We start from the raw sequence: 27546 nt of genomic DNA, 5'->3' as shown, positions 1-27546 counted from the left end.
GACATCACTAATGTTCAGTGACATATTACACAGAAGGCAGACAGTGGTCACTTACTGGATGCCCTTCTTCTTGCCAATAGTGCCCATGGTGAAGATGCTGGTGTGGTCTGCGTGTTCTGCTGTCCCAGCACTCCTCCTGTATCCCATACTGGAATGGGGCTGATCACTGGTCTCCACCCCAGCACCCCTCCCAGTCTGCGGCGGTGCCAGCACCTGTGCCCTGCGCCACACACATTGCACCCGGCTATTCTTACAGCCTGACACTCAGGAGAACATTGCACTTCTTCTCTTCCTGCCACTTGTGACAAGTTGAGCAGATCCCGAGTTCCTCCTCACACAGCTCTCTCCTCCCACACACCATGCCTCTCTGTATTAACCCTCAGGTACTGCTAGATTCACTGCTACAGGCTGCACTGCCAGTCAGTGTGTGCGTGGAATTGTATTGCAGAGTTTACATTGCCATGTATTAGGAGGCCAGAAGGAACACTACCATGTATTAGGAGGGCAGAAGGGACACTGTCATGTATTAGAAGTTTAGGAGGCACTGCCATGTATTAGGAGGGCAGAGAATACACTGCCATGTATTAGGAGGGCAGAGGGAAGAAGACTACCATGTATTCGGAAGGAAGAGGGGCACTGCCATATATTGGGATTGTAGAGAGTACACTGCCATGTATTAGTGTGTCACCCAGGGTTATGGGGTACTCAGCCTCGGGCGGTGTATAACTTGGGAATATCACTTTGGTGGCCATTGCCCGTTCCCGTGCCCTGGGTGCTTTTTGAAAAGGGGGTATTGACAGGGGATTAGAATAATGTTCACACGTGACGCCACTTGCGGTGTTGCGGCTATGTAGATGGAGCCGCCGCTGCACAATGTGCACTACTGGGGCTGGTGTCAATGGCAGCCTGGATGTTAGGCCCTCCACAAGCAGGGACGGGCCCCAGAGGGTAGGTGATGTGACAGGTGTCGGAAGAAGGTAGGCCACACGAGGGTTTCAGTGCAACTAGTTCTTTACTCACTTTCTGGTGGTAACTGGTCACCCGAGGGCAGCTGGTTTCACCTTCAGGTCCCCTTAGTCCCAGTGCCGGTTTAGCAACCTGGTGGCTTCTTCCACTGCACCTGTCTTTTGTTGTTGGGTCCCCGTGGCGTAGAGCAGCTGGGGGTTCCCTTCTGATGGTTTTCTACTGCAGTCCGTATGACGGTAGCGTGAACCCTGTGAGTTGGAGTCTCTGGTCCTGTCCCTGTAGCACCCCTGAAGGTTTCAGGGTGCTGCAGTGAACTGCATCCTCTCCTAGGGTGCAGGGCCGACCCCCAAGGTCCCAGGAAACTCAGTGCCACTACCACCACAACACAGAACATCACAGCTACCAACCACACCAGTGCCTGACAGTCACAGATCGGGGGGAGGGTCCAATGTCCCAGGGCCACCCCGGGGGTATCTAGACAGACTGGTGGGTGGGGACAAGTGAGTGTAGTGCGGAGCTCCAAAGGGAGAGGAGCTGAAAGTGGAGTGCAGAGCTCCCAGGAGTGGGGAGCTAGGAGGGAAACCTGACAGCTGGGTGTGTATGTCACGCTCCCCGGGTCCTCGGTTCCGCTCCCCGGGTCCTCACCCCCGCTCCCCGGCTCACCTGCCACGCTCCCCGCTCTCCAGCCTCCGGTGCCCGTCCTTCCCAGGCCCCCTGGTCTCCGATCCCGGCGCCCGACGGCTTCCCAGGCCCTGGCCGGCTCCCCTGCGTCCTCCTCTCAGCTTCCTTCCCTGGCTTCTGGCACCCGGGCGGCGCGCATGCGCATTAGGGCGCGCGCGCGGTCACTGACCCTTTCTTAAAGGGCCAGCGTCCATTAACAGGAAATGAGGCTAAACAGGTACAGGGTATAAAGGGGGTTATTGTCCAAGGGGGCGGGGCCTGATCTTCGTGTTTCCTAAGCTAGGAGTCAGGTCTCCTGGTGTATATGTGTATATACTCACCTATCTCTCTTGTAGAGCCGTGCCTGCCTCGCCATCCAGTCCTGCCGTATCCTGAACCCCGAACGCTGTCCATCTGCCATCCTGACAGTCCGCACCATCTCGGATCCCTGCGGTGACCCGTCATCTCGCTCCAAAGGTTCCGGACCCCGCCTGACATCATCTCGGCTTCCGAACCTGAGCTGCGTCACCCGGACTACCACCCGTGACTCCGTGGTCCCAGGGACTTCTCCGCTATCCTCGTGTGCACGGACTGTTCTGCTGTTTATAGTGTTCCAGCTACCGGACTCTCTACTACCATCTAGGAGTTCGGCCCAGTGGATCCACCTCCTGGGTCTGCCCGTCCACCTGGCCATGACAGTAAGATCAGGCCATGGATCCCGCTGCAGCACTAGCAGCCGTACAGGAGGAACTCCAACGCCAGCGTGAAGTCCAGACCCGCATGCTGCAATTCATGTCTTCTGTGGACGCCCGCCTGAACACGCTACAAACGGCAGTGACGACTTCAACATCCAGGGCTTCCACTAGTCAATCCACGGATCCAGCTCCTGTGGCGACTTCTTCAGATACCACCAGACTTCGGTTGGCTTCACCACCCCGGTACGCCGGAGACCCCAAGACCTGCAGGGGATTCTTAAACCAATGCTCCCTCCATTTCACGCAGCTGCCGCATTTGTTTGCCTCCGACCAAGCCAAGGTCGCCTTCATCATGTCCCATCTAGAGGGTGAGGCACTGGCGTGGATGAACCCCTTGTGGGAGAAGGGGGATCCTGTGACCACGAACATCCAGGACTTCCTGCAGGCATTCCGTGGTACTTTTGATGAGCCCGGACGCGCCTCCGCGTCTGCTTCGTCTCTTCTCCGGTTACGTCAGGGGACTCTGACGGTGGGTCAATACGCGATCCGGTTTCGCACCCTGGCCTCAGAACTCGGGTGGAACAACGAGGCTCTAACCGCCGCCTTCTGGGAAGGACTCTCAGGGCGAATTAAAGACGAGCTGGCGGGTCGTGACGTACCGACCACCCTGGATGCCCTGATTGCCCTAGCGACTCGAGTAGACATTCGCTTTCAGGAGCGATCCAAGGAAGTGTCCCGTGAGAGACGTCCAGTACGGCATTCCTCTCCTCCGCAGAAACCCTCCGTACTTCATTCATCGACAGCTGGGGCTCCCGTCCACGAGCCCATGCAGATCGACCGAGTGCGTCAGTCTGAACAACGTAGAGCAGAGCGGCTCGCCAAGGGTCTCTGCTTTTACTGCGGTGAGGGCACACACCTGCTACGCTCCTGTCCAGAGAGGCCGGGAAACTCCAAAGCCTAGGGTTGGTAGGAGAGGCCACCCTAGGTGCTGGGACTCTCTCTGACCCGGTTACATGGACAGTGCAAGTGACAACGGGAGAGACGCGGTTCACGGCTGATGCCTACCTCGATTCCGGGGCAGCAGGCAATTTCATCCAGCAGGCCACGGTGGACAAGTACCGGGTGCCTGTTATTCCACTCGACAAGCCCCTAGTGATTGCCTCGGTGGATGGGAGACCCCTCTCTGACACCATCTCCTGGATCACCAGGCCGGTCGAACTGCGTATCGGTGCCCTTCACACCGAGAACATCGCTTTCTACGTTCTCCCACTCATGTCCCACCAGATCCTGCTGGGACTGCCATGGTTGCGGACACACGAACCATCAGTTAGCTGGGGCACTGGCGAAATCACCCGATGGGGCTCTTCGTGTCATGAGAGGTGCCTAAAGTCCATACAACCCATCCGACGACCTCCGGTTCCAGAGAACCTACCGGGGCTGCCCTCGGCCTATTGGTCCTTTGCAGATGTCTTTGATAAAAAGGAATCCGAGGTACTGCCGCCACATCGTCCATACGATTGTGCCATCGACCTGCTCCCAGGAACAACACCACCACGAGGACGCATATATCCTTTATCTCCAGCCGAAACAAGGGCCATGTCTGCTTACATCTCAGAGAGCCTGGCAAGGGGGTTCATTCGGAGATCCTCCTCTCCTGCTGGAGCAGGTTTCTTCTTTGTCAAGAAGAAAGAGGGCGACTTACGCCCATGCATAGACTACCGGGGTCTGAATCAAATCACCGTAAAAAACAAGTACCCTCTGCCGCTCATTCCCGAATTGTTTGACCGGCTTAGAGGAGCTCGTGTGTTCACCAAGCTGGATCTTCGGGGTGCTTACAATCTGGTACGCATCCGCTCTGGTGACGAATGGAAAACCGCGTTCAATACGCGCGATGGACATTATGAATACTGCGTGATGCCCTTCGGCCTGTGTAACGCTCCTGCCGTCTTTCAAGAACTGGTGAACGACGTGTTCCGGGACCTTCTCTACATCTGTGTGGTAGTGTATCTAGATGACATCCTTGTCTTCTCTCCGGACCTCCAAACCCACAGAGAAAACGTACAGCTGGTTCTACAAAGACTGAGAGAGAATCGTCTGTACGCAAAGTATGAGAAGTGTGTCTTTGAGCAGTCTTCTCTCCCCTTTCTGGGGTACATCATCTCTGATACTGGACTGCAGATGGATCCCAAGAAGGTCTCCGCCATTCTCAACTGGCCTCCTCCTTCTGGACTGAAGGCAATCCAACGCTTCCTGGGATTCGCCAACTACTACCGCCAGTTTATCCCTCACTTCTCTGCCTTGACTGCTCCTCTCTCCGCTTTGACTAAGAAGGAGGCTAATCCAAAGGACTGGTCACCTGCGGCTGACGCCGCGTTTGGCTCTCTGAAGCGGGCTTTTGCTTCCTCTCCTGTACTCCACCGTCCGGAGTTAAACCGCCAGTTCACCTTGGAGGTGGATGCCTCCTCCTCAGGAGCCGGAGCAGTGCTCATGCAAAAGTCCTCCTCCGGGAAGATGGTGACTTGCGGATTCTTCTCCAAGGGCTTCTCAGCGCCTGAACGCAACTACACCATCGGTGACCGAGAGCTCTTGGCAGTCAAACTGGCTTTGGAGGAATGGCGCTACCTCCTGGAAGGTGCAGTGTACCCCGTGATTATTTACACGGACCACAAGAACTTGGAATACCTACGGTCCGCTCAGCGTCTGAACCCACGGCAAGCCAGGTGGTCCCTATTCTTTGCCAGGTTTGATTTCCAGCTTCACTTCCGACCCGCGGACAAGAATGTACGCGCTGATGCCTTGTCCAGGTCTTTCATGCCCGTGGAGCAGGAGGAAGAGACTACCCAACCCATCATTTGTCCTAGTAAAATCATTCCGGTGGCCCCTGTCACCCTGGCCCAGATACCGCCCGGGAAGACCTATGTCTCCGAGGTAGACAGGGAAAAAGTGTTACACTGGGGTCATGCCTCGAAAACAGCCGGTCATGCTGGTCAGAAAAAGACATGGGGTGCGATTGTACGTCATTATTGGTGGCCATCCCTTCGCACGGACGTCGCTGCTTTTGTATCCGCCTGTTCCTCTTGTGCCAGGAACAAGACGCCCAAACACCTCCCATATGGCCGTCTTCTGCCTCTGCCGATACCCTCAGTTCTGTGGCAACACATAGCAATGGACTTTATTACGGACTTGCCATTGTCCTCCGGACACACAGTCATATGGGTCGTGGTGGACCGGTTCTCTAAAATGGCCCATTTCGTCCCTATGGCTGGACTGCCCTCTGCTCAGGAACTCGCGGACGCCTATATACAACACATCTTCCGCTTGCATGGCTTTCCATTACACATCGTATCCGACAGAGGAACTCAGTTCACCTCCCGCTTCTGGAGGGCTCTCTGTAAACATCTGGGAGTGACTCTGGACTTTTCATCTGCATACCATCCTCAGTCTAATGGCCAAGTGGAACGAGTCAATCAAATCTTGACCTCTTTCTTACGTCACTATGTTAACGCCCATCACGACGACTGGTCCACTCTTCTTCCTTGGGCTGAATTCTCCCACAACCACCACATCAGTGAGTCGTCCTCCAGCTCTCCCTTCCATGTCGTTTACGGACTTCAGCCTTCCATCCCATTGCCTGTATCCCCTTCTTCGGATGTCCCTGCTGCAGATACAGTAGCCCGTGACTTTGCAACCATTTGGGACTCTGTCAAAGCGTCCCTTGGGCGTGCTTCCCTGCGGATGAAAAGACACGCAGACAAGAAACGTCTGGACCCTCCGTGTTTCTCTCCTGGAGATCTCGTCTGGCTTGCTTCCCAGTACGTCCGCCTGAAGATACCATCATACAAGCTGGGTCCTCGCTACATTGGGCCGTTTAAAGTCCTCAACAAGATCAATGAGGTCTCCTACAAGCTACAGCTCCCGGCCACGATGAGGATACCCAACTCATTCCACGTCTCCCTGCTCAAGCCGGTTGTCCTTGGTCCCTTCTCCGCTGCTGCCAGTCCGGCTCCTCCACCTATTGCCGATGACGACATCTATGCGGTAAGGGATATCGTGGCCATGAAGACCGTTCGAGGTCGACAGTTCTTCCTGGTGGACTGGGAAGGGTATGGTCCTGAGGATAGGTCCTGGGAGCCCAGGGAGAACGTGGGCACTCCTCTGATCCGTGCCTTCATGTCCCGGTTGCGGGGAGGGGGGCGTGGGGGGGGGGTACTGTCACGCTCCCCGGGTCCTCGGTTCCGCTCCCCGGGTCCTCACCCCCGCTCCCCGGCTCACCTGCCACGCTCCCCGCTCTCCAGCCTCCGGTGCCCGTCCTTCCCAGGCCCCCTGGTCTCCGATCCCGGCGCCCGACGGCTTCCCAGGCCCTGGCCGGCTCCCCTGCGTCCTCCTCTCAGCTTCCTTCCCTGGCTTCTGGCACCCGGGCGGCGCGCATGCGCATTAGGGCGCGCGCGCGGTCACTGACCCTTTCTTAAAGGGCCAGCGTCCATTAACAGGAAATGAGGCTAAACAGGTACAGGGTATAAAGGGGGTTATTGTCCAAGGGGGCGGGGCCTGATCTTCGTGTTTCCTAAGCTAGGAGTCAGGTCTCCTGGTGTATATGTGTATATACTCACCTATCTCTCTTGTAGAGCCGTGCCTGCCTCGCCATCCAGTCCTGCCGTATCCTGAACCCCGAACGCTGTCCATCTGCCATCCTGACAGTCCGCACCATCTCGGATCCCTGCGGTGACCCGTCATCTCGCTCCAAAGGTTCCGGACCCCGCCTGACATCATCTCAGCTTCCGAACCTGAGCTGCGTCACCCGGACTACCACCCGTGACTCCGTGGTCCCAGGGACTTCTCCGCTATCCTCGTGTGCACGGACTGTTCTGCTGTTTATAGTGTTCCAGCTACCGGACTCTCTACTACCATCTAGGAGTTCGGCCCAGTGGATCCACCTCCAGGGTCTGCCCGTCCACCTGGCCGTGACAGTGTAGCGGTGACCCAGGAGCAGAGGCAGACAGTTACCAGTCAGGGGTGACCTGTACCTGAGTTTGCCAAGGACACTGCCTAGAGGGGGCAGTGGACACCAAGACAGTGCAGCAAATCCCTCTGGACCTGTGCACGGACGGGTCACAGGGACCTAGATCAGGGAAGAGCTTCAGGCGCCTTGATAATTAACCTGCCCAGTGAGGGATCTTCACAACCCTCTTTGACCCAAAAAATCCGGGGGCAACAGTATGCCGCCCCTGCAGCTGTCGAACCGCTCGGATCCGGGGGTTGCTGTGGCTCGAGGGTCTCTGGACCCAGGGACTCACGGCCACTTCAAATGCAAAGAGGATATTTACAGGTGATAAGAGTTCGTGACGCCACCCGTGGTTCGCGGTAAGGGGAGTACCGCCGTTGCCGATGGGAGTACCCGGGGGAGATGGAGTGGGGCAGCCAGATGACATTCCCTCCACGGGTAGGGGAGGCCCTGGGATTTTGGATGATGGAGGTGTAGGGGAGCGTGGTGCAGATTGGAAGCAGGGGAGGACAGCGTACTCACTCAGGCAGTGTTGGTAGTGATGCGAACGCAAAGCAGACTCTGACACAGAAGTAAACCAAGTCTCTGTGTGCCGCTGCCACGTCAGGGGAGTCCGGGAGTCCGCTCCCGTTGGTATTGCTGATAGTCTGTACCTTGCCTCCATGCACTGTATTTTAGATGTTCTGAGTGACCCCTCTGCTTGAAGCTGTCGGGGTCCCGCTCCCCACTGTTAAGTAGGGAAGCTGTGCTCTCGATGGCTGACACTTTGGATTTCAGTGGGCTGCATAAGCTGGAAATCCCTATCCCCCTCGTTGTGTTAATGCCTTCGATCTCTGAGCTCTTGGGGAAAGTTCATAAAGAGACTATCCTTTACAGGTTAATTATCAGGTTGCGTGAAGCTACTCCCTGATCTAGAGTCCAGTACCCGCTGTGCTCGGTACCGGTTTGGTGGTTACTGGGTACTCCGGTGCCGACCGTTCCCCAAAGCTAAGCCTTTCACATTTCTCTAATACCCTGTGACCGGGTCTCCGACTCCTTCGGTCCCAGACCACCATCCGCAACCTAGCCAAAAGTCCCCAGGGAGCTCCAACTCCCAGCTCCTCACTCTTTGGGAGCTACTACTCAACTCCAGGGAGCTGCCACTCCTAGCTCCTCACTCTTTGGGAGCTACTACTGAACTACCACTCACTTCCTCTCTCTGACTTCCTCCCTCCCACCAGTCTGCCTGACACCTAGGCGAGTAGCCCTGTTCTAGCTAGACCATCCACTGGTGTGCCTGACAGGCTGACCGGGTGTGGTGTGAGGTGTGACTAGGATTTGAATGCTGATGGAGCAATACCAAAGGTTAGGATCCCAGAACCATGGGGGGTTGAGTCCTGCACCAGAAAAGAAAGGAGTGCAGTACCCTGTGACACCCTGACTAGTTCAGGGGTGTCACAACAGCAGCACCGATTCCGGACCAGGGCCCCGAGACTCCAAGTACCAGCCCTACAGGGTCCACGCTGCCAGCCGGACGGACAAAAGGGGCTGTGAAACAGCCGGAGAACCCAAAGTTTCAGGCTTGGGATCTCACCACAGACTTCAACACAAAGTGCAAAGGTAGAGCAACTGGATCACTACGTGGCAGGCACTGATAGTACCAGACCGGAACGGGCGTCCCAGAGCTCTGAGTGAGTAAGAACTTGGTTTACAATCTGTGTGTGGTCCCTGTCTCATACACCGTCCCCTTCATCCAGCACCACGATAACCAGCCATGTGTGTTCCTGTTTTCCTGCATTATCAACCCTATCTAGCACCTGTTTCCTGCATTGTGCACCTCATCCAACACCAAGAGGTCTCATAGACTGTTCCTGCACTATCCACCTCATCCAACACCACGAGGGAACCGGGGCCTTCCCTACCTGCGGAGGGACTCACATCTAGCTGCTCCATTCCATCATCCCAGGCCCCCTTACACAGCAGCGGCGGTATACCCGTTACCGCAACCCGCAGGTGGCGTCACAAACACTTCTGCCTTGTAAATAGCACCCTTCATCGAGTGTCCGCTAAACCCTGGGTCCAGGGAGCCTCGGGCCACAGTAATCCCAGATTCGAGCAGCTCGCCTGCCTAGAGCAGCACATCCCCGATTCTCCCTTTGCTACTGAGTCCCGAACTCTAAGGTCAGTGAGGTCCTTGATGGTCCCCTCACTGTGCAGATTTTATCAGGTCTGCCTGGAGCTTTTGCCTGACCTAGGATTATGTACCCCGTTGGTGCATAGTTCCGGGAACACTCCACCGTACTCCACTGGCAAATAACCGCTTGGGCCCTCAGGTCACTGTTCACTCCTATCAGCATGTCTGCTCACTTTCACAGTCACTGCTCAACTCCACACTCTCCACTATCGGACTGTCCACAGTCTGCCCCTCCCACCTGGTCAACTAGTGGACTGGACTGGCTCCACCTCTAGGCGGCCATCCATTGGTCCAACCCTAGCCTTGTACCATTCTATAGGGGATAATTGGGGAAAACTGGGATTACCTGGCGTGTTTGTGTGTTACCAGCACTGGTCTTCTGGGTCCCTATGGGGTAGGCCCTGCATCCCGGTGGGGATGCAGTACCTTGTAGCTCCCTGATGGCTTCAGGGGCGCTACATTAGGAGGGCAGAGGAGACACTGCCATGTATTGGGATTGTAGAGGGGACACTGTCATGTTTTGGGATTGTAGAGGAGACACTGCCATATATTGGGATTGTAGAGGAGACACTGCCATGTATTGGGATTGTAGAGGAGACACTGCCATGTATTGGGATTGTAGAGGAGACACTGCCATGTATTGGATTGTAGAGGAGACACTGCCATGTATTGGGATTGTAGAGGAGACACTGCCATGTATTGGGATTGTAGAGGAGACACTGCCATGTATTGGGATTGTAGAAGAGACACTGCCATGTATTGGGATTATAGAGGGGACACTGTCATGTATTGGGATTGTAGAGGAGACACTGCCATGTATTGGGATTGTAGAGGGGACACTGCCATGTATTGGCTTTGTAGAGGAGACAATGCCATGTATTGGGATTGTAGAGGGGACACTGCCATGTATTGGGATTGTAGAGGAGACACTGCCATGTATTGGGATTGTAGAAGAGACACTGCCATGTATTGGGTTTGTAGAGGAGACACTGCCATGTATTGGGTTTGTAGAGGAGACACTGCCATGTATTGGGATTGTAGAGGGGACACTGCCATGTATTGGGATTGTAGAGGGGACACTGCCATGTATTGGGTTTGTAGAGGAGACACTGCCATGTATTGGGATTGTAGAGGGGACACTGCCATGTATTGGGATTGTAGAGGGGACACTGTCATGTATTGGGACTGTAGAGGAGACACTGCCATGTATTGGGATTGTAGAAGAGACACTGCCATGTATTGGGTTTGTAGAGGAGACACTGCCATGTATTGGGTTTGTAGAGGAGACACTGCCATGTATTGGGATTGTAGAGGGGACACTGCCATGTATTGGGATTGTAGAGGGGACACTGCCATGTATTGGCTTTGTAGAGGAGACACTGCCATGTATTGGGATTGTAGAGGGGACACTGCCATGTATTGGGATTGTAGAGGAGACACTGCCATGTATTGGAATTATAAAGGGGACACTGCCATGTATTGGGATTGTAGAGGGGACACTGTCATGTATTGGGATTGTAGAGGAGACACTGCCATGTATTGGGATTATAGAGGGGACACTGCCATGTATTGGGATTGTAGAGGAGACACTGCCATGTATTGGGATTATAGAGGGGACACTGCCATGTATTGGGATTGTAGAGGAGACACTGCCATGTATTGGGATTATAGAGGGGACACTGCCATGTATTGGGATTGTAGAGGAGACACTGCCATGTATTGGGATTGTAGAGGAGACACTGCCATGTATTGGGATTGTAGAGGAGACACTGCCATGTTTTGGGATTGTAGAGGGGACACTGCCATGTATTGGGATTATAGAGGGGACACTGCCATGTATTGGGATTGTAGAGGAGACACTGCCATGTATTGGGATTGTAGAGGATACACTGCCATGTATTGGGATTGTAGAGGAGACACTGCCATGTATTGGGATTATAGAGGGGACACTGCCATGTATTGGGATTATAGAGGGGACACTGTCATGTATTGGGATTATAGAGGGGACACTGTCATGTATTGGGATTGTAGCGGAGACACTGCCATGTATTGGGATTATAGAGGGGACACTGCCATGTATTGGGATTATAGAGGGGACACTGTCATGTATTGGGATTATAGAGGGGACACTGTCATGTATTGGGATTGTAGAGGAGACACTGCCATGTATTGGGATTATAGAGGGGACACTGTCATGTATTGGGATTGTAGAGGAGACACTGCCATGTATTGGGATTATAGAGGGGACACTGCCATGTATTGGGATTGTAGAGGAGACACTGCCATGTATTGGGATTATAGAGGGGACACTGTCATGTATTGGGATTATAGAGGGGACACTGTCATGTATTGGGATTGTAGAGGAGACACTGCCATGTATTGGGATTATAGAGGGGACACTGCCATGTATTGGGATTGTAGAGGAGACACTGCCATGTATTGGTATTGTAGAGAAGACACTGACAGACTCCTCAATCACTTTCAGCTTCTGAATAGGGACAGGGAGAGTTGCATATGTCGCTTCTGTAAGACCCCTAACAAAACGGCAGAGCAGTGATTTTGATGTACTTTGGAATACTTTATCTGTGCCACTAAATTCATGGGGCCATTTTTGCTGGGATGATTTAGGGCACTTTCAGGTGACTGTGATCAATATTGTGGATTCAAAAAATTACGTCTAGGGCACATTCAGATTATCATATAATAGGCCTGTGCGAGCCATGGTCCGCACATGGAGAGCATATGGACCCATTATAACCATTGTGCCAGTGCGCATGGCTAATTTTCCATGCGGATCAATGGTCTGTATGGAGAGATTTTCAAGATCAGAAAAAAAATGCATGGTATGAATGTCAGCCAGTCACATCTGCAAATTAGGCCTATTTTCAATATGATCATCTCAACCGAGCCTTAGGTTTCATTCAGACGTCATTGATTTTTATAATACACAAAAAAATCAGACTGATGTTCTTCAGTATCTTGGATCAGATTTCCATCAGAGTTTGATCAATGTCTCAGTTTTTACCATCACAGTTTCATCAGTTTTTCTTGTATGCAAAAAAAAACTGAAAAAAAAAAACCCAAAAAACTGATAGAGATTTCTAAAGCTTTTCATATCAAACAGTCCAGGGAAAATGAACAGTGTAATGCACCCAAGTGCTGCCCAATTTTCTCATAGACCCATAGACTTGGCATTGGCAAGTTTGATACATAACTCAGATCAATATTAGGCATGTCTCCGTGTTTCGCTGTGGACCACTCAGTCTACAAAAATACACAAACATATGAACAGCCCTGTAAATCACAATTAGGTACTAATATTATCAGTGAAAACATGTATAGAACCTGTACGTGAAAAACAAGATGACATGCGTGTGCCATGTTTTTTAATTGGACCCTCATACGTTGTATGGCTGATTCTAATCCACAAGAAATAGATCAGAATAAGAAATTAGTAACTGAGGGGAAATATGGATAAAGAGTATATGTGTCAGTATATGTTGGTCCGCACACAGATTTTTTGCCAATCACACCGATCCTACAGATGATGTAGTTAGTCTAAGTTGAGATTTTCACGCTAAGATAATAATCGTGAAGCACGGACTGGCCATGGGTCTCCAACAACCTCCAGGTGAGCCTATGAGGCTACTGAGCTTGGGTCAGTCAGAAGACCTATGGCAATCTGTAAATCGTAGACTGTGATACACACTGGCACACCCGAGTAACCGGACGAGGAGGAATCGGGTCCACTGATCCAACATACCGTTTCCTGACCCAGAGGAGTGAACTTGAGTGGCTACCGAAACTTCACCACACCCAGAGCAGCTGGAGCCACAGGACGAAGATCAGGAGCTGGAATAGAAGAGGCAGAAGCTGCTGCGAACTGGTGCAGGCCGGTTTCGGAGGCCACTGGAGTACAGAAATAGCAGGCAGGGTCTGGATGACACAGGATAGACACAGTCGGGTACATGGACAATACTAGGCAGGAACAAAGACAAGGTCACGGGACAGTACAGAGAGTTGATATAAGCACAGGGACCTGAGAACTAGCACATGCAAACTAACTACGGGGACACGTTGAAAAGGCACCTCCCAATGTGCAAAACCGGGGTCGGGCAGCACTTCAAGGTTAGGATGCGCACTTTAAGAAAAGGGAGAGCAAGTGCGCTCCCGAGAGCCCTACTGTGCATACGCCAGGAGAAGAATCAGGAAGTGTGAAGCAGGAGGAATGTCGGCGCCCTTGACACACGAGGAACGGGAGTGCCGACAAAGGGTCAGAGGGAACCCAGGGACTTCAGAACCAGACAAAGGCTGTGGAGGTAGCAGAGGTGACCAGGGAAGAGTGTCTGCGCTCCTGGGCTGGAAGCGCCGACGATGTGACATACACATCTGTGAATGGGATTTAATTCTCATATTTTATGAAAGTCCTACAATAAAATATTTCAACTTCTTAGAGTTTCAAACATTTTGATTATCAGATATATTCTAAGAATGACTTTACATGTAATTACTATTGGATCTATATTGGTGCATTGATCCAAATAAAATCTTTGAGCAGAGCCACTCAGTGATTGGCTGCAGTGGTGGTGTGTGCTTAAGACAACGGAAACCAAATCGGGTGCTTGAGGGTGAGACCTATCTGACTTTCTTGTTTTACATTACAGAAATCAGGTCTACTTTTTGAAAAGTGTAAGCTCCCTTTAAGGCTGCATTCACACGTCCAATGGACAGATCGAGTGTCACTGATTCATACACATTAACTTTATTAAAAAAAATGGATCCGTGAGTCCAATCCGTGAGATGCGGAGTTGGTAGGCACACCTCGGCCGGGAAGTACCAGCCGGAGAGAGAGGACTTACGGTACTTTCTGATTGAAGACCAGGATTCTTATCTTTATAAAGGACATTGTTTCACCAAGCTCTCATCTCTGAAAAATGGTGTCACCCTCCAAAGTAAATGAAAAGGAAATCATGCTTGTCACATCTCATGAGGTTCAAACCAAGCATCAAGTGCCAGGTGGCATTCCTTTGTTGGGCATTTTTTGTAGCCCTGCAATTTGGGGCCATGCTGCATTCAAAGAATTAAAATGACTCATTTCCTACTTTCAATACAAAATGAAAAATAGGCTGGAGCCTCTGTGAACACATATTTGTCTTGTTAGAGGGGAGAGGGTGTTGTTATGGTTAATTTAACCTCTCCTCAATTCTGCCGTTACCAAAGGAAAGTTGCATTACCAAAAACAGCTAAACATTTCGGATGGATTCCAAGTGTCTTGGTGCAGACGATGTCTTGCAGTTTACATATATGGGCGGTGTTACGCTTTAATTTATTTTATGCAAAAACGCCACCCAATTGTTATAATCCTGGAGAGTCCTTCAAGTAAACACAGTTTATATATAGTACAGACCAAAAGTTTGGACACACCTCCTCATTCAAAGAGTTTTCTTTGTTTTCATGACTCTAAAAATTGTATGTGACACCTGATTTGGGAGCGATCTATAGCGTTCCACCCACATTCACCTCTACAGATGTTGCTTCTTTGGTTGAACTGGAGAATACTACAATTCCCAAGGTGCCTTGCAAATCTGGGGGAGGAGGAAACAGGACGGAGGGGTGGAAGGAAGTTGAGCCATCTTGGAGGCGGGAAGCTGCAACTCTGTGTGAGGAGAGACTGAGTGAAAAAGCTACAGGATGCACCATTAGTAGGAGCTGCTGTCTTCCAAGTTTACCACGCCGAAGAAGGATTTTGCCTGCTGTACCCACCACTCTCTGCCAGACATTGAATCCAGATGCCCCAGTGTGGAATAGTCTGAGAGAACAGACCTGCTGCAGACAGAAGTGAGTAGGACATTGCTGTGACTTGTAGTTCTACAGTTTGAGAAGTGTGCTGGAGCAAATTACAAGGCCTTGCTAGAGAGGACTTTTGACTGCACTAACTGGGAGTTTGTATAGGACCAGCCCTGGGGAAATACTGCCTTCATTACTTTAAGTGCACCAACATACAGCAAGCGCGCCAACGTACTGCAAGCGCGCCGACATCCGCGGCAACTGGGGCCCCAATTTGGGACTGTGTCATTTGTGAGGCTGCAGCTGTTAGTTGGTAGATTGTAATTAGTCAGCAGAGTGTGTGGTGTAGGTTAAAGAGGAAGCATTACCCCTAACCTTCAGGTCTTGTACAAAGAGCCCCTCCTGCATTTTTGTAGAATACTGAATAACACTACGGCGGGTTTTGCACACTACGACATCGCAGGCCGATGCTGCGATGTCGAGTGCGATAGTCCCCGCCCCCGTCGCAGCAGCGATATGTGGTGATAGCTGGCGTAGCGAAAGTTATCGCTACGCCAGCTTCACACACACACTCACCTGCCCTGCGACGTCCCTGTGGCCGGCGGCCCGCCTCCTTGTTAAGGGGGTGGGTCGTGCGGCGTCACTGCGAGGTCACACGGTAGGCGGCCAATCAGAGCGGAGGGGCGGAGATGAGCAGGATGTAAACATCCTGCCCACCTCCTTCCTTCCGCATATCCTACGGAAGCCGCAGTGAGGCCGGTAGGAGATGTTCCTCGCTCCTGCGACTTCACACACAGCGATGTGTGCTGCCGCAGGAGCGAGGAACAACATCGGACCATGGCGTCAGCGTAATTATGGATTACGCCGACGCTGTACCGATGATACGATTACGACGCTTTTGCGCTCGTTAATCGTATCATCCAGGCTTTACACACTGCGACGTCGCATGCGATGCCGGATGTGCGTCACTTTCAATTTGACCCCACCGACATCGCACCTGCAATGTCGCAGTGTGCAAAGTGCCCCTACCTGTCTTTTCACTGTTATTTGCTTTTACCCTGCAATTGCCATTTTTCATCCTCTTGCAAATAAACCTGTTAAGATTTCTAACCTCAGTTATTGTGAGTGTGCACGGAGCGTGGGTAGGGGTTTCCCGAGTCGACCCCTAGCAGAAGACAAAGACCCTTCTGCATTCCACTAGAGCTCCTAGCAAGATTTGGGTGGAGGCACTGCGTCATATCAAGGTGAGAACTACCGAACACCCTGCCCCAGTGGCAAATTAAAGGGGTGTTACAGTGGAGGCACTGCTGAGATCGATCAAGACAGCTATTGCTGACATGGAGGCTTTAACTGAACCACAAGTGTCCACATGGTGTGGGGAAAGAAGTATACTTGAAGAACACAGTTTTGCAGTATGCGGTGAACTCTCCAAGGTACCGGACGAAGAAGTACTGCAGATTGTGAACCAAGTTCATGGAGTTGTCCATCCCAGAGTGGTTGACAGAAGGACTGATGAAGGGAGTCCATTATCAGCAGCTCTAATCACTACTGAGGGGACACTGGATAAAGGGTATTTTCCATCTGTCATAGCTGTGCCATTAAAACATGAACCGCATTGGAAGATCACCTGGCCTGTGAGGTCCGAAGCCGGTACATCATCTTCGGGTGCAAGTTCACAGCCTAGGAGGTCTAGTTGATGTTTACCTTCCACTCCTACTCGGGACAAAACTGAAGAAACAACCATGATGGTTGATGTGGTAGTGGCAGCCATGGAGAAGTTAGTCACCCAGTTTACAAAATTGCAACCTGAAGGGGCCTACCGTCGTCTGAGAACCTTCTCGGGTGTCACTCCTGTCCCAGCTGGTGAAGAAGGGTATGACACGTGGAGGGATGTTACTCTGAAATATCTAGAAGAATGGCAGTGTACTGATGCAGTGAAGAAGCAGAGAATTGTGGAGAGTCTGAAGGGGCCTGCTATGGAAGTGGTGCAGGCTGCTTGGAGAAGTCAGTCAGAGACAACTTCTAAAGATTACATGACTGCTCTTAAAGATGCTTTTGGATCCCTAGAGGATGCCACTGATCTCCTTTATCAACTCCGCACCACCTATCAGAACTCTGGTGAGAAGATGTCAGATTATCTTTATCGATTGGACAAATTGGTGCATAGGGTTGTATCCAAGGGGGGACTTAGGCCCGAACAAGTTGATCAGTGTCGTCTAGAACAAGTGCTCCGAGGAGCTCTGACTCATGATCCCATTGCTCAACGACTGAGGTGTTGTGATAAAGAGCAGATTCCCTGTTCTTTCCATCAGTTGCTTAAACAAGTCAGCAAGAGGAAGCTCTCCTGGCCGCCAGAGAACAAGTGACCCAGCGAGTGGCTGTTGCCCCTGTACATCTTGAACCCAGCCATCGAGAGGGAGAGTTTTTGAAGGTCATTGAGAGGCAAGGGGAACAGATTGCCCAACTTCTAGCTGCCCAGGCTCTGAAGGTTGACCAGCTCAAGCAAATTGTTGAGACAGCTTTCAAGAGTCAAAGACCGCCTTTGCAAGTGGCAAGTGATGACCACAGTCTGGTAGAAGATACAAAGCCAGAAGAATGTTTTGTTTGTGGGAGCACCCATCATATGGCTCGCCAGTGTCTGAAGAGGTGGAATTTGAAGAGATCTCAGGACCCCCCACCTAACAAGAAGGGGCAGACGGGAAACGGGGAAGGGGGCCAGTAGAGTCCTATACTGCCCCCCCTGCAAAATCAGAGGTATATTCTACTGCTCCATCTAACCCTGTCCAGTCAGAGCAATTTCCTAAAGGGCTCGTAGGACCAGCACCACATGTACCGGCCTGTATCAATGGGCAGCCATGCACTGTATTACTGGATAGTGGTTCACAAGTGTCCATCATTTTTGAGAAGTGGTATAGAAAATACTTGTCAGACGTGCCCTTGCAACCCCTATCTGGACTTGTAGTCTGGGGTTTGAGTGAAAACAGTTACCCCTACAAAGGATACGTGGCTGTCACACTACGATTCCCAGAGACTATAGCTGGGGTGGAAAGAGAAGTTCCCATCATTGCATTAGTCTGTCCAGACACTGATGAAGACCGGGAAAAAGTGCCTGCCATAGTAGGGACAAATGCCAACCTATTCCGTACTCTTGCTCAGTGGTGTCGCGAAATTGGAGGTAATAGATACTCGCAGGCCCTCACAATCCATCCTGTCTATCTGGCTGCTTATGAGAAGAAAGAGGAAGAGGAAAGGAAGGAACTACGTCCTGAACATTTTGACCTCTGTTTTGAAGGTAGTGATCTGAAGAAGGAGGAAAAGCAGTCAGTGATAAATGGTATGATGAAGCGTGCCGGAACCTTCTCATTGGGTGATTGGGACCTGGGCCTTGCAAGAGGAGTGGAGCATCATATCCGGCTGACTGATGAGAAGCCATTTCAAGAAAGATCCCGACGATTGGCTCCCGCTGATGTGGAGGATGTTCGAAAGCATTTACGGGGTTTACTGGACACTGGAGTCATCATAGAGTCCAACAGCCCATACGCATCTCCGATAGTGATCGCTCGGAAGAAGAATGGAGCTATTAGGATGTGTGTGGATTATCGCACCCTGAACAAACGCACTGTGCCTGATCAGTATACTGTGCCCAAGATTGACGAAGCTTTAGATTGCCTGCAGGGAAGCCAGTGGTTTTCTGTGTTAGATCTTCGGAGTGGATATTACCAGATACCCATAACCAAGGAGGATCAGGAGAAGACTGCTTTCATTTGCCCTATCGGTTTCTATGAGTTTCAACGGATGCCGCAAGGAGTGACCGGTGCCCCTGCTACTTTCCAGAGATGTATGGACAAGGTGATGGAAGACATGAATTTTCGTGAGGTCCTGGTTTACCTGGATGATCTGATTGTATTTGGCCACACCTTGGAAGAGCACAACCTGAGGTTATTTAAGGTGTTGGACCGGCTAGAGGAAGCTGGGCTAAAACTATCCCTCGAAAAGTGCCTGTTCTGCCAGAAATCTGTGAAGTATGTAGGACACATTGTCAGCCGAGAAGGAATCTCCACGGATCCAGCCAAAATAGAAGCTGTGATGGAGTGGCCCAAACCCACCAAATTGGGGGAGCTTAGATCTTTTCTAGGTTTCAGCGGGTACTAGAGAAGATTTGTGCCACAATATTCCAAGATCGCAAAGCCATTGACAGCCCTCACTCAAGGGTATCCCCCACCTCGAGGGACAGCTCGCTCCAAGAAACCTGCAACAAAAACCTACTTCAAGGTGAATGAGCCTTTCGGAGAGAGATGGACATCAGAGTGTGATGAAGCCTTTGAGAAACTCAAGTCCTGCTTGACCTAGGCACCTGTACTGGCTTATGCAGACCCCAACAAGCCATACGTACTTCATGTGGATGCTTCTTTTGATGGACTTGGAGCAGTCTTATACCAGGAGCACCATGGCGTCTTGCGTCCAGTCTACTACATCAGTCGTGGATTGTCTCCGAGTGAGCGCAATTACCCAGCACATAAACTGGAGTTCTTGGCCTTAAAATGGGCTGTGGTGGACAAGCTGCATGACCACCTCTATGGAGTGCATTTCCAAGTTCATACTGACAACAATCCACTGACCTATGTGAGGACTACAGCAAAGCTGGATGCTACTGGCCATAGATGGCTCGCCGCGCTAGCTATATATGATTTCAGCCTGAAGTACCGACCTGGTGCCACCAACATTGATGCAGATGCTCTGTCCCGCCTGCCCAGGCAGATGGTGAATGAAGAAGAAGAAGCCTGGATTGAGGTTCCAGCCCCAGAGGTGAAAGCTATGTGTCATCGACATCAAGGAAGGATTGCTCAATCAGGGGGCTGTGCTACCTTCTTAGGGGCTCCAGAGGAAGCTCTTCCACTATTGTTCTGTCAACTGACCGTTGATGCTGGCTCCCTGCCTCAACTGACGCAAAACCAGATTGCAAAGGCTCAACAGGAAGATCCTTCTGTGGGAGTTGTTTGATGGTGGGTGAAAAGGGGCCAAAGGCCTGAGAGGAATGCTCTGAAGACACAAGAGTCTGTTCTCTTGACCCGACAGTTAGACTTTCTGGTGGTGAAAAATGGATTGCTGCACCGTGAGGTCAAACACCAAAATCGAGAAGTTCGTGTCCAATTGGTGCTTCATGCTCAGTTCCGTGAGATGGTCGTAAGAGCACTGCATGACGATCATGGGCACCTTGGGGTGTAAAAGACCACCAGCCTCATAGCAGATCGGTTCTATTGGCCAAAGATGGAAGCTGACATTGAACAATACTGTAAATCCTGTAAGCGGTGTATCCTAAGGAAAACCTGACCTTCTCAGTCCGCCCCCCTTGTCAACATCATCAGTGATGGCCCCCTTGATTTAGTGTGTATCGACTTCCTTTCCATTGAGCCTGATGAAGGAAACGTCAGCAACGTTCTAGTGGTCACTGATCATTTCACAAGATATGCTCAAGCTTACACCACCAGAGATCAGAAGGCAACCACTTTGGCTAAAACCTTGTGGGAGAAATTCTTTGTGCATTATGGGCTGCCAGCATGCATCAATTCTGACCAAGGGAGAGATTTTGAGAGTCGGCTAATTAAGGAGTTGTGTGAGGTTTGTGGGATCAAGAAGTCCAGGACCATACCATTTCATCCGCAAGGAGACCCTTAGCCTGAAAGATTCAACTGTACCCTTCTTAACATGCTGGGCACTTTGGATTCAAAACGGAAAGGAAAGTGGAGTCGACACATAAGTCAATTAGTTTACGCCTACAACTGCACCAAAAATGAGTCAACAGGGTACTCGCCCTACTTCCTCATGTTTGGAAGGAAAGCCAGACTACCTGTGGATATTAGTTTTGGAGTGTCCCCTGGCAATTCATCTGGGAAGAACTATCTGAAGTATGTGTCACAGCTGAAGGAACAATTAAAGGAGGCCTACAAGTTGGCTGATGAGGCCTCTGGTCGATCCGGGAGGCGAAACAAAATGTACTACGACCGCAGAGTCCGGGAACAAGTCCTGCAACCTGGAGATAGGGTTCTCATCCGTCAGTTAGGCCTCCATAGAAAACACAAGCTTGCTGATCGATGGCGTTCAGAACCTCATGTGGTGGTAGACAAGTTGCATGGCATCCCAGACTACAGAGTGAAGCCTGAGAAAGGCGGGGGGGGGGGTGTTAAGACCTATCATCGTCAGCATTTGTTACCTATAGGACAGAATGTCCGATTCCAGTCACCACAACGCACTGAAGCCCATCCAACCACCTGATCTCACCGAAGGAGTCTTCGGCCGCCGCAAGCGACCCATCCTGTGGTCCCTCCTGAAGGTAGTGAGAGTGATTCCAGTGATGAATGTGGACCATGCTTCAGATGGACAAGTGACCCAGGCTCTGTAATTCCAGATCATACAGACCAAGCAGCTGAAGAATTGTCCCAAGACGAGTGTGGTTCGGCAACAAGCCCATGTTGCGATCAGTCGGGGGAGAGTTTAGAAAATGCAGAGCTACCAAGTGAAGAGGTTGCTGTCATAGAGCCTGAAAGTGAAGAGCTAGGGGTCGATGAGGGGGTCCCTGTCCCTGCCGTGCACACTCATCCAAAACGGGACATTAGACCCCCCATGATGCTGACATATGACCAGATGGGGCAAGTCACTGAGGTTCCTAGAGTAGTACACCCCTATTCCAACTATGCGTGGCCCTATTTCCCCCCTACAGCTATGTGGTCTGTTAGTGATTTGGGTGTAACTGGTTGGGGTGTTAGGATGCTTTATCACAAAATTTCCTACCAGGTGGTGAGTCTTCATTTTGTGCTTGGGATCCTACAGCGACTCACCAGGGGGAGAGTGTGACACCTGCTTTGGGAGCGATCTATAGCGTTCCACCCACATTCACCTCTACAGATGTTGCTTCTTTGGTTGAACTGGAGAATACTACAATTCCCAAGGTGCCTTGCAAATCTGGGGGAGGAGGAAACAGGACGGAGGGGTGGAAGGAAGTTGAGCCATCTTGGAGGCGGGAAGCTGCAACTCTGTGTGAGGAGAGACTGAGTGAAAAAGCTACAGGATGCACCATTAGTAGGAGCTGCTGTCTTCCAAGTTTACCACGCCGAAGAAGGATTTTTCCTGCTGTACCAACTCTCTCCCAGACATTGAATCCAGACGCCCCAGTGTGGAATAGTCTGAGAGAACAGACCTGCTGCAGACAGAAGTGAGTAGGACATTGCTGTGACTTGTAGTTCTACAGTTTGAGAAGTGTGCTGGAGCAAATTACAAGGCCTTGCTAGAGAGGACTTTTGACTGCACTAACTGGGAGTTTGTATAGGACCAGCCCTGGGGAAATTCTGCCTTCATTACTTTAAGTGCACCAACGTACTGCAAGCGCGCCAACATCCGCGGCAACTGGGGCCCCAATTTGGGACTGTGTCATTTGTGAGGCTGCAGCTGTTAGTTTGTAGATTGTAATTAGTCAGCAGAGTGTGTGGTGTAGGTTAAAGAGGAAGCATTACCCCTAACCTTCAGGTCTAGTACAAAGAGCCCCTCCTGCATTTTTGTAGAATACTGCATAACAATACCTGTCTTTTCACTGTTATTTGCTTTTACCCTGCAATTGCCATTTTTCATCCTCTTGCAAATAAACCTGTTAAGATTTCTAACCTCAGTTATTGTGAGTGTGTATGGAGCGTGGGTAAGGGTTTCCCGAGTCGACCCCTAGAAGAAGACAAAGACCATTCTGCATTCCACTAGAGCTCCTAGCAAGATTCGGGTGGAAGCACTGCGTCATATCAAGGTGAGAACTACTGAACACCCTGCCCCAGCGGCAAATTAAAGGGGTGTTACATGTAGATTCACATTGAAGGCATCAAAACTATGAATTAAAACATGTGGAATGAAATACTTAAAGTGTGAAACAACTGAAAATATGTCTTATATTCTAGGTTCTTCAAAGTAGCCACCTTTTGCTTTCATTACTACTTTGCACACTCTTGGCATTCTCTTGATGAGCTTCAAGAGTGTTACGAACCGGCACCGCCATAGCCGCAAGCGGCCTGCTGCGGTTCCTGTTGCGCCCAGGCGCCGGCTGCCGTTCTTGGCCGTGCCTCGGGTCGTCCAGTTGGCTGTTCCTTCCACCACGTCTAAGTGTGGAGAGGCGGCTAGTGCGCATGCGTGCGCCGATTTACCCCAGCCAGAGTTTAAAGGGAACCTGTCATCAGAAATTTCGCCCAAAAGCTAAAAGATTCCCCCTCTGCAGCTCCTGGGCTGCATTCTAGGAAGGTCCCTGTTATTATTGTGCCCCATGTGAGACCAAAATAAAGCCTTTATAAAGTTCTACCTTTTTGTATGCAGCTTCTGTAAATCCGACACGGGGGCGGGCTCTCTGCCGTCCGTTATTCTGCCTCCTGGTCCTGTATGCCGCCCCCATCGCTCCTTTCCATATCTGATGCACCGCCCACTGCTCCAGCCATCCCCGTGCATGCCCAGTGCCAGTCTCACAGGACTGAGCACTGTGACTGCTGGTGATGTGTGCGCAGGCAAGTGATTATGGACGGGGCTGTGACTGTTATCAGCAAGTACCCGGCCATAATCTCTTGAGCGCGCAAACCTCTCCAGCGTCACACTGAGCTCAGTGTAGATGCTAGACTGTATGGGCTGCTTCCAGGGATGACGTCCCTTTGTCATGTGATAGGGGCGTGTTCGAAATACTATCACATGACAAAGGGACGTCATCCCTGGAAGCAGCCCATACAGTCTAGCATCTACACTGAGCTCAGTGTGACGCTGGAGAGGTTTGCGCGCTCAAGAGATTATGGCCGGGTACTTGCTGATAACAGTCACAGTCCCGTCCATAATCACTTGCCTGCGCACACGTCACCAGCAGTCACAGTGCTCAGTCCTGTGAGACTGGCACTGGGCATGCACGGGGATGGCTGGAGCAGTGGGCGGTGCATCAGATATGGAAAGGAGCGATGGGGGCGGCATACAGGACCAGGAGGCAGAATAACGGACGGCAGAGAGCCCGCCCCCGTGTCGGATTTACAGAAGCTGCATACAAAAAGGTAGAACTTTATAAAGGCTTTATTTTGGTCTCACATGGGGCACAATAATAACAGGGACCTTCCTAGAATGCAGCCCAGGAGCTGCAGAGGGGGAATCTTTTAGCTTTTGGGCGAAATTTCTGATGACAGGTTCCCTTTAAGCCCGATGTTTTGCCTAGTGAGCATGCTCAGCCTGATTGTGTTATGTCTGAGACTAAGTCCTCAGTTCAGGCTACTGAGCATGCTCCCACAATTAACCCTAACAGCCTCTTTGCACAGGTACTTGGACTTCGTGCTGTGTCTAAGTGCTGGGATGTGCCTACTGAGCATGCTGAAACTGATAGTCTGCTTTCTGAGCCTGTTGCTCAGGCTACTGGGCATGCTCAGGCACTTAGTGCACCAGAGGCTAGGTCCGGTAAGGACCTCACTGAGCATGTCCGTGAGGTGGCAGGCCCTGATAGGGCAGAGGGTGTCAGGTGTCCTGATGACGTGGCAACTCCGGACTGGCTCGCAGAGGCCCGCCCCTATGATCTGGCACCTCAGTATTGGTCATCAGACGATGACTGGTGAAGTGTTTGGGGCGTGGCTGCCATGAGGTCATCAATGACGTGGCGGTTCCGGATAGGTCGCATGTGACGTCACTGGTGACATGGCACTCTGCTATTGGACCTTGGTGCTTCCACCCTGGGTTTGGGGCGGACCCAGGTTATAAAAGGGGCTGGAGACAACATGGAGGGGCGCAGTCTTCACTTTTGCTTAGTCAGAGCACACCTCCATGTTAGAGCCTCATTGCGGCATAAGCCTATGTTGGGAAGTGGTAGGTAGGGTTAGGCGAACGGTGCCTGTCACGCCAAGATTCGTGGCTCGGCACATCAGGGTCAGGCGCCGTGCTTCCCTCCTGCCGTTCCAGTCTTGCTATAGCAGCCCAGTGGCGTTAACTGGGTTGCGGCTGCTGTACTTCCTTTCCGATTGTGCTCCCTACGCACACGGACAACGCACCTGCTGCGCCACCTTTCCGATTGTGCTCCCTACGCACACGGACAACGCACCTGCTGCGCCACCTGTTCGATTGTGCCCCCTACACACACGGACAACGCACCTGCTGCGCCACCTGTCCGATTGTGCCCCCTACGCACACGGACAACGCACCTGCTGCGCCACCTGTCCGGTTGTGCCCCCTACACGCACGGACAGCGTACCCCAGGACCCCTGTGGAGTTAACAGGGTGTTCCTTATCCTCCTCGGCTTCCCGGTCAACGCTACTGGTGTACCCATCTGGCCTGACGTGTCCTACACACACGTGGCCAGTCGAGAGGTGGCCAGAAACGCTAATCGGAGGACCGCTCGGCCTGACGTGTCCTACACACGTGGCCGACAGGGTGCTTTCGTGGCGGTCTTCCGGTCAACGCTACCTGGTTACCACCCGGCCTGACGTGTTTCCTGCACACGTGGTTGGTGTAGCGCTAGGTGCACCAAAACGCTAATCTGGTTGTCGTCCGGTCTGACGTGTCCCAACACACGTGACCGGTTCCCAGAGTTCCTGGGTTATCTCAGAGCCATCCAGCTCTATAGTCTCCGCCTAACCCTCAGGTGCCAGCAGCTCCTTTGTCATCTGGAGCACGGTGGGCCCCGACTGGCGATTAGGATATATACCCCCTGGTCCTAATCTGCCGGTCCCCCCGTAACAAAGAGGTAGTCATCGGAAATGGTCTTCCAACAGTCTTGAAGGCGTTCCCAGAGATGCTTAGCACTTGTTGGCCCTTTTGCCTTCACTCTGCGGTCCAGCTCACCCCAAACCATCTCGATTGGGTTCAGGTCTGGTGACTGTGGAGACAAGGTCATCTGGCGTAGCACCCCGTCACTCTCCTTCTTAGTCAAATAGCCCTTACACAGCCTAGAGGTGTGTTTAGGGTCAATGTCCTGTTGAAAAATAAATTATGGTCCAACTAGCAAACCGGATGGAATAGCACGCCGCTACAAGATGCTGTGGTAGCCATGCTGGTTCAGTATGCCTTCAATTTTGAATAAATCCCCAACAGTGTCACCAGCAAAGCACCCCCACACCATCACACCTCCTCCTCCATGCTTCACGGTGGGAACCAGGCATGTAGAGTCCATCCGTTCACCTTTTCTACAAAGATACGGTGGTCGGATCCAAAGATCTCAAATTTGGACTCATCAGACCAAAGCACAGATTTCCACTGGTCTAATGTCCATTCCTTGTGTTCTTTAGCCCAAACAAGTCTCTTCTGCTTGTTGGCTGTCCTGCCTGCAGTGGTTTCTTAGCAGCTATTTCACCGTGAAGGCCTGCTGCACAAAGTCTCCTCTTAATAGTTGTTCTAGAGATGAGAATGTGTGTCCAAACATTTGGCTGTACTGTGTATATATATATATATATATATATATATATATATATATATATATATCTTACTGAATTTCCAAATGTAAAGTGACCATCTAAAAGGGATAGTTCAACATCAAATGATATCTATGATGGTGTGTCACCCAGGGAATGGGGTGCTCGGTTTCAGGCAGTTCACTATTTAGGAATGTCACTGTGGTGGCCGTTGCCCGGTCCCGTGCCCTGTGGCCTTTTTGAAAAGGGGTTATTTACATGGGAGATGAAAGTCATTTATGTGACGCCACCTGCGGGTTGCGGTTAATAGGATGTAACTGCCGCTGCTTGGTGGAATTACCCCTGGGCTGATGGTGATGGCAGCTATGGTGGTAGGTCCTCCGCAGGCTGGGCTGAGCCAGGGGATTTGTAAGATGGGAGCTTTCGCACTTTATAATGAAGGAGACCACACCGGGGTTGTAATGAACAGTCTCTACTCACTTTAACCTGTGGACGGCTGGTTCAGGTCTCTGTATTCTAGTGCCAGTTTAATGACTCGGTTGCTCTATACCCAGCACTCTCAGTGTAGTTGGGACCCCGAAGCCTGGAGCTTTGGGGGTCCCCCAGCTGTGATACAGCGACCTGTCCATTCAACTGGCAGTGTGGACCCTGTGGGGAGGTATGTGTCCGAACCCCGATCCTTCCTTTACTGCTGATGCCCCCGGATCTGTACGTCAGTGAGACCCTTGGAGAGCCTTCACCGTGCAGGAATTTGCCAGGCCGTGTGAAACTGTCGCCTGACCTAGAGCCCTGTGCCCGGTGCGTGCTTGGTTCCAGTGGTGCTCCCTCGTACCGTCCCTGGCAATTTCTCTCTGTTCCAGAGGTACTCGTTT

The 27546-nt window shown here is 51.5% G+C and overlaps 1 protein-coding gene across 3 annotated transcripts in view; it reads right to left on the bottom strand.

Moving 5' to 3' along the window:
• Positions 1-27546, bottom strand: part of RASGRP1 (RAS guanyl releasing protein 1) — a 195779-nt gene that overhangs the window by 77533 nt on the left and 90700 nt on the right. For 2 of the 3 annotated variants that reach the window (XM_075330317.1, XM_075330318.1), the window contains exon 1: positions 56-319. The exons of the other annotated variant lie outside the window; for it this stretch is intronic. In XM_075330317.1, coding sequence (XP_075186432.1) covers positions 56-147 — 92 coding nt within the window. In that variant the 5' untranslated portion in view covers positions 148-319. Of the gene's footprint in view, positions 1-55; positions 320-27546 lie in introns of those variants that run through there. 3 annotated transcript variants of the gene reach the window in all.

Source organism: Anomaloglossus baeobatrachus, chromosome 12 (genome assembly GCF_048569485.1).
Source record: "Anomaloglossus baeobatrachus isolate aAnoBae1 chromosome 12, aAnoBae1.hap1, whole genome shotgun sequence".
NCBI lineage: Eukaryota > Metazoa > Chordata > Amphibia > Anura > Aromobatidae > Anomaloglossus > Anomaloglossus baeobatrachus.
Note: the sequence above shows the minus strand (reverse complement) of the source record. Positions and strands in the feature narration are given on the sequence as shown.